Source organism: Salvelinus alpinus, chromosome 6 (assembly GCF_045679555.1).
Source record: "Salvelinus alpinus chromosome 6, SLU_Salpinus.1, whole genome shotgun sequence".
Lineage (NCBI taxonomy): Eukaryota > Metazoa > Chordata > Actinopteri > Salmoniformes > Salmonidae > Salvelinus > Salvelinus alpinus.
In genome coordinates, this window is record NC_092091.1 from 67,388,171 (window position 1) to 67,396,393 (window position 8,223).

General features: G+C 42.7%; 1 protein-coding gene across 1 annotated transcript in view; it reads right to left on the reverse strand.

Annotated features, from left to right (window-relative positions):
• Positions 1-1,179: 1,179 nt before the first annotated feature.
• The window catches only part of LOC139579152 (mothers against decapentaplegic homolog 1-like), a 24,300-nt gene continuing 17,256 nt past the window's right edge, over positions 1,180-8,223 (reverse strand). Inside the window, exons 4-7 of the mRNA XM_071407483.1 lie at positions 7,405-7,521; positions 5,023-5,244; positions 3,938-4,194; positions 1,180-3,756 (exon numbers count right to left, since the gene is read on the reverse strand). Of these exons, the coding sequence (XP_071263584.1) occupies positions 3,613-3,756; positions 3,938-4,194; positions 5,023-5,244; positions 7,405-7,521 (740 nt within the window). The 3' untranslated portion in view covers positions 1,180-3,612. The remainder of the gene's footprint in view (positions 3,757-3,937; positions 4,195-5,022; positions 5,245-7,404; positions 7,522-8,223) is intronic.

Below are 8,223 nucleotides of genomic sequence, written 5' to 3' on the forward strand. Positions count from 1 at the left end.
GGAAGGAGAGTTGTATGGCATTGAAGCTCGTCTGGAGGTCCAAAGAAGGGCCAGAAGTATAAAGAATGGTGTCGTTGAGGTTTTTTGGGGTAGTATGTACATGAATGTATAGTTAAAGTGACTATGCATATATGATAAACAGAGAGTAGCAGCAGCGTAAAAAGAGGGGTTGGGGGGGGGCACACAATGCAAATAGTCTGGGTAGCCATTTGATTACCTGTTCAGGAGTCTTATGGCTGTGTCAATTGTGTCAATTGCATGTGTCAATTGAAAATGTGTTGTTTTCATGTCCCAACTCCCCAAGGGTGATGCGAAGGTTTTTATACCTAAGGGCCTTGCAACAGGTGTGCTTCCAATACCATGGCCTCAGTCTATATCAGAGGAGGCTGGTGGGAGGAGCTGTTTGATGTGTTTGAATCCGTTCCATTCATTTAATTCCAGCCAGTACAATTTGAGCCCGTCCTCCTATAGCTCCTCCCATCAGCCTCCACTATATCTGGTCACACCACTCCTCTATCCACACTCATTCTCCTCATATGAGAACTCACTCTTCAAAGAATCATACTTGCAAAATATGCAGTCTTGACTAAATATGAATGATTTTGGGATTTATGTTATTTGAGGTTAAATATCATCATGGTGTATTCTTCTGTTTGCTTAAAAGCGCTACATGGCCATTAGGACGTCTGCATTGGCCATGCAGCATTTATGGTGATACAGCCTCTGCAGAAGTCAGGGCATTCTTGGGCTTCACCAAGCAGCGGAGAGCTGTTGTGAAGGAAGTTTTCAAGGAAGTGAGTTTGTGTTTATACAGGACCTCTCGCCCCCATCTACCATTAACCAATCATGTCAATGCGGAGCTATACAGAGCCCTCCGCATTTGTTACAACATTTGAGAGGCGCACAGCGATGCGGTAGAGTTCAATTTGGCCTCTGTGTGCCTCCAGAGGCTCCGCGATTGCGCCACACCATCCATACGGCGCCTCCGATCACATTTCAGATCAAGCATAAACTGGCTCTTATGCAATATTTATACTGAACTTTCTTGATCGTCAACTTGAAACTGTTATGTAGCTTATGATACCAACATTACACGTGTTGACATCCGTGGACATTTCGTTTGGACATTGACATTAACGTTCTGTTATTCTTAAAAAATGAAAACAATATAAGGCCACAGGTAATGAAACAACTTTATTTATTGAATCTTCCAGTAGAGACTTGATATTCATGGAATAAAACTGCTTTCTGGGAGTACTACTCAGCAAAAACAGAAAAAACGAAACAAAAAAACAAAGAGAAGAGGCAACAATCCGTGAAAGTGCAGATAACAAGAAACGACAAGAAAACATATTCAAAAAAATACAAAAATCAATACAACTTGTAATAGCGGATGGAGTTTTCTAAGCCTAAAATAATTGAAGGAAAAAACAGTCTGCATTTTTATAAAATGATCAAATCATGTATTAGGGCCATCAGTAACTCACTCACCAGTGAAACTAATATTTTTTTTTCAGTCAACAAGTTCTGAAGGATGCCATTGTTTTATTAACTGTCTTTTTGTAAGTTTTGCTGAGTTGATGCCATCAGAGAATGTAACAGAAGAGATGTATCCTCAATAGATTACCACACAATGTGTCATAATATCCATAAACCCTAGCGGTCAAACAGAGAAATGGTTCCAATCGTTTTTCCACCATTCATTTTTCCCATAGGGGATTTAAGAAACATTTCAAATGAGGGCTGTGTTTCATGTAGATTTACCCTGGCGTGACGTTTTGATAACCATGCAAATCTCTCTAGGACAAGGTGACTTTTAGTAATATATTCGCCCCCAAAAATGAAACGCTAATTAGCTGCTAATTTGGCTATCATAAAGGACTATAAATGCCATGATGATCTGGATGAGCCTGCCGAATCGAGGCAAAGGTAAGAAACTCTGGATTAACTATCTAATGTTAGCTAAATGCAGTAATGAATAAATTGGTTACATTTCTTTAAATGAACAATTCTGTTAAGTGTCTTGTGCAAGTTCTAAATTGACAATACCTGTTAGCAAAGGTATCAGCTAGCGATGACGTGCAGGAGCTTGAAGGGATTTGTAGTTTTGCATGATGTCTACTTTGATGGTAATTAGCATTTACAAATCTGAGAGTAAATTGCGTAATATACCGATAAAAGTCACCTTGTCCAAGAGAGATTTACATGGTTATCAAAACGTCACGCCGGGGTAAATCTACATGAAACACAGCCCTTATTTGAAGTGTTTCTAAAATCCCCTATGGGAAAAATGATTGGAACCATTTCCCTGTTTGACCACTAGGTTTTATGGGTATTATGACACCTCCACTGTGGGGCTCTATGTGACTCGACAATTGATTGTTTTCTTTTTTTGCTGTACCATGCACAGCTAGGGTCAAACTGAACTATCATACGCTTGTGCCCATCTCTGTCTGTTTAGTGTCATTCTTCAGTCACTACCTAAACAAGCCAAACGGTGATTTGCTACACTAAACCAAACTACGCGTTTGCAAAACCGACTGCACAGCACTTTTCTCTAATGTTGAGTATGCCTAAAACACGATTAAAATCGTTTAATTCAGTTGTAACATGGGTGTAACACAAGAAGAGAAATATTTATTTATGTACAATTTTTTTAATCTTATGTCCTGTGAGCACAATCCCACAATGCCCACCTCACTCTCCCGCCCTGCTCCCACTGATGCCCTCTCATGATTTCTCCTCATGACAGGGTTTGTAAATAATCTAAAGGGATTTTATGTAGGGGTCTTTTTCTTCAACTCTTTTTATTTCCCAAAACCTAAAAAAATTACATTTTTAGGGTTCTGGGGGAGACATTTGTATTTACTGACCTCAGTATTTTCATACGTTCTAAAAATGTTCATAAGAAACATAATATTTCTACATTTTTTCATCCATATTGGTTGTCTTCCAATCCTTCCAATTCTGTACACATTTATTATCGTTGTAGCAACACATGAAACTGGCTGTATGGGTTTCCAATGTTAACCCAAAAAACAGGGGAAGGGAAAAGAAAGAGGAAAAACTGCCGGAACAAGATCAGGGACCCATATTCACGTATTAGAGTGCTGATCTATGTTCAGGTCCCACCAGTCCATATAAATGTATTCATTATGATCTAAAAGGCCAAACTGATCCTCGTTCAGACTCTTTCTGAATATGGGCCCCATATGAGGAGGATACTTTGCGTAATGCTGAATTGATGATTAGTTTATAATGATTTGAGTCTGATTGATAATTATTACAGTTGGTCACAAAGATCAAGTATCTTCCAGATGCTTCTATCTCGTCCCCCCCACACATCCCAGTCTGCAATGTGCCCAATTTCAGACATAATCCCTCAAGTACAAACCCACCAGGGTTGGGGTCAATTCCATTTCAATTCAGTCAATACAGTAAATAAACTGAATTTCCTATTTTAATTTAGATTCTCTTAAAATTCCAGTTTACTTGCTGAATTGACTGATTTCAATTAGAATTGACCCCCACCCTGAAACCCACCCATCCCACCCCTCCACTGGAACCTAAATGCTGGGTTTGGACAGCCCTGGGGCCTGGGGACAGTTTCGTCTAGGACACGGAGGAGATGGGGTTGTGGGGGGAACCCATCTGGGTTAGCACCTTGTCCAGCCACTGCAGAGGACCGTGCAGGTGAATCTCAATCCAGCAGGGGGTGCTGGTCACGTCCTGGCGGTGGTACTCTGCACCCCAGCCCTGGGAGAGCAAGAGGAAGAGAGATATTCTCTTTAGGGACAGGTATTATCATCATGGCTCTTTCAATCGTATTTCCTTTATTCTTTGAATTTTCTCGTCTTCATCTCATGACCCATCATTCATTCTGAACCCTTTAACATTATATTCTCTATATTATGGGATGTATGTCTATGACGGTTACCTTGACGAAGCTCATGCGGATGGTGCACATCTTGGTCAGCTCGTAGACAGCCTCAAACCCGTGGTTGACGGACTGGGCCAGCAGCTCAGCAAACTCCTGGTTGTTAAAGATCTTGAGGCTGCAGCCGCTGGGGATCTTACACACCGTGGTGGGGTGGAAGCCATGGTGGTAGTTACAGTTCCGACTCTGGACGAAGATGCTGCTGTCACTCAGACATTCAGCATACACTTCACCACCCACATAGTACAGGTGAACTCCTGGGGAGAGGGGAAGAGAGGGTTACATTGGATTAGAATGGAGTAGAGTACAGTAGTACAGGTGGACTCCTGGCGAGAGGGGAAGAGAGGGTTACATGGGACTAGAATGGAGTAGAGTACAGTAGTACAGGTGGACTCCTGGGGAGAGGGGAAGAGAGGGTTACATGGGACTAGAATGGAGTAGAGTACAGTAGATTAGAATGGAATAGAATATTCTTGCCTTTGGCAACTTGCTTGGATTCTTAATTGATCCATTAGAATTCTGATTGGACAGCACCACTCCTCTTTAGCCACAGCCCATAACACACTGTATCTGAGCAGCTTACCGATCACTGCAGCTGTACATAGCCCATCTGTAAATAGCCCACCCAACTACCTACCTCATCCCCATATTGTTTTTATTTACTTTAAAAAAATATTTTGCACACCAGTATTTCTACTTACACATCATCATCTGCACATCCATCACTTCAGTGTTAATTTGCTAAATTGCTTCGCTACTATGGCCTATTTATTGCCTTACCTCCTTACTCCATTTGCACACACTGTATATAGATTTTTCTATTGTGTTATTGACTGTACTTTTGTTTATCCTATGGGTAACTCTGTGTTGTTTTTTGTCGCACTGCTTTGCTATATCTTGGCCAGGTCGCAGTTGTAAATGAGAACTTGTTCTCAATTGGCCTACCTGGTTAAATAAAGGTGAAATAAAAAAAATAAACACTGACACTAACAATTGAACCAGTCCTGTGGACAGTGTGTCCATGGCCTTATATTTGGGATAATATAAGGCAATATAAGAGTGTTCCCATCCATGGCCATTTTTACCTTTGCCAATGTGTCGCCGTGTGTTCTCTATGGTTGAGTTGCGGTTGACGTTGGAGAGGAGGCCCAGGCAGAAACGGTTGCGGTTGTTGGACGGGTCGGTGAAGCCGTCGACCAGGACGCTAGTAGAGTTGGCCTGGAACGCCTCGCCCACCCGGTTGTTCAACTCGTAGTACACTATAGAGCACCAGTGTTTAGGTTCCTCGTAGGCCACCGGCTGAACATCTAGGAGACAGGGAGGGGAAAGGGAGGAGAGGAGACAGGGATGAGAGGGAGGTTGTTCAGCTTGTCGTACACTATGAAGCACCAGTGTTTGTCCTCCTCGTAGGCCACCGGCTGAACATCTGTACAGGATGTCAAACACACACAGAAAGGGTGAGATGCGTGTATGATCACACACACACACACACACACACACACACACACACACACACACACACACACACACACACACACACACACACACACACACACACACACACACACACACACACACACACACACACACAGTAAGACATTTAAGCACACACGCACACACGTGCAGATTGACTAGAGTGGCTCATGAGCATCAAGCCTTCTGTTCTGATAAAGTTCAAGTCTGTCTGTCTAGTCTGACTTTGAGCTGCAGTCTGATATAGCAGATGTTAATCTTTCATCTCCTTCTTCCTTTACTAGGATTAGAAGAAAAAAAATGTTGATTTGTATGTTGATGACAAAACGTGGGAAAGGTGTATGAAATGTGTGGTATGTGACGTTAAGTCTGAGTACACACAGAGAGCTATAGGTCATGTTTGCATACAACAGAAACAGAAAATCAATGCTGGCAAATCCATCCAACCCCACTAGACTGACTGTGGTCAGTCTGGACAGGGCCAGTCTTGATCAAATACTGTCCACTGACTGCGGGCAGTCTAGTCTGGTCTAGGATCAGTATTTATTGAGTCAAGCAGTCAGTCAATAGACCAAGCCGATGCCCGCCTGGTGCCGTCTCTCTCTGCCCGGTATCTTGAGTGAGCTTTATGCCAGCTGGCCCCCTCTCTCTAAAGGAGGGAGGGAGAGTTTATCCAAGCGGCATACTCCTTCCTAACTTCCTCTGCTGAGAGTAGCGGCCATCAGGTGTATTTGGTCTATGCTTTTCCTAGATCCATCGGCCCGGCCCACAATGGAAACGGCCCGGACCTCTAGAACACTACACAGGATGCAGCTTGGGGAAGGACAGAAAATTCCCCAATCACCACTTCCAGGGAGTATTTCTCCACACCCATTGCAATATCCATCTGTGTGGGTGGGGATATTACCGTGACTGGATGCATAACAATTATATAGGGAGATTGGTAAGGAGATTGCAATACTGGTTTTAGCAAGCGTAAACAGTTTGTACAATTCTGCCCAATACCTTGGCTGCTGAAAGTATCAACAGACTTTGTACTGTAGACACCTCAAAATTGCTTCGACTTCAAAAATCAAACCCCTTTAACACCTTATCTTTTGCCATGTAAATAGCCTGCATGACTGGTGGCATACATGGCTTTTGCGTATGGACTGGCTGTTCAGATGTGTGATGTGTAGGAATGCCAGATCTCCACAGCAACTAACGATTGACTGAACCACAGTTGAGGTAGGTGGTAGCAAACAAGGGTTCTCAACAAGTTTTTTTTTATTTGAAACAAGTGTTGCAGGTATAAAAGTTGGATGTAATTAGTGAGGCCAATTCTTAACAAGTTCTTAACGAGCTTTCAGTTAATTACCACCGGCAGAGATGATGTCAGCCAGAAGCTTTTAAAGGCCTCGTAAAAACTGCTCTGAGACCAGATTTAATTGGCTGACTCTCTGATCTTTCCTCTGGGTTGCATGTATAGACTGACGCTTTTGTGTTCATCATACTGAAATCTAAAACCTACTGCCTCAAAATGGTGTGAGATACTCTGCTTTTCTGAACATGGATACGCATTCATGTTATTTTCCCATTTACCCTGCATTAATGATCATATAAAATTCCCTATAAATTCTCTTTTTATTGAATATATGAAGGAAATTGTTTTCTAGCTAATCTTTTCCAACTCATGATGTGCAATTTTGAAGGTCATCACATGAATCACCCCTTATTTTAACAGAGGGATAAAGCACCTACATCCGTTTTTCTTACTAGCTTTACTGCATGCATGAGAACTTTAATGAACACTACCACAAACCCCAACAACCACGACTACTTTTCAAGTGTTATTTTCAACTACATAGCCTATTAAAACTGAGTTTGATTCACCACGACAAATAAAAAGCAGTGTGTCATGGTTGCGTACTTGTACCCAGAAACCCCCTTGCACCTGTAGTACGAGCTGGTGGGGGCGCTGACAGCTCTAAGTGGGTGATGTCACAGCTGATTACCTGGCCTGTTGCTGATCTCCAGGGGCAACGCGGGGACCATCAGGTTGGTGTCCATGGGCTGGGGGCAGTCCTGAGTCATCCGCTCCTCTGGGGGCAAGTAGGCTGGAGGGGGGGTCTCTGGAGGAGGGCAGGGAGAGGGGTGAGAGGGGGTTTAAACCAGAGAGAAATACTCTCTCTATACTGAACATTGACTTACCAGCTTTATCTGTTTTAGAGCCTTTGGTTTAGTCCAACATACTGACAAAAACACCTTTACCTACACCAGGGTTTCCCAAAGTCCTCGGGACCCCAAGGGGTGCACGTTTTGGGTTTTGCCCTAACACTACACAGCTAATTCAAATAGCCAACAGGCTTTGATCATTTGGATCAGCTGTGTAGTGTTAGGGCAAAAACTAAAACGTGCACTCATTGGAGTCCCGAGGACCGAGTTTGGGAAACGCTGACCTACACAGTACAGCTACCTGAATATTCCTGTCATACGTCCTTTACTTACTGTCATCACCTACAGTAAGTCTATTGCTGCTTAGCCTATTCCATTGTTTATATTGGATCAGCCATTTGCCTAGCACACACATATACACTGAGTGTCCAAAACATTATGAACACCTGCACTTTCCATGACATAGACTGACCAGGTGAATCCAGGTGAAAGCTATGATCCCTTATTGATGTCACTTGATAAATCCACTTAAATAAGTGTAGATGAAGGGGAGGAGACAGATTAATAAGGGATGTTTAAGCCTTGAGACAATTGAGACATAGATTGTGTATGTGTGTCATTCAGAGGGTGAATGGGAAGACAAAATATTGAAGTGCCTT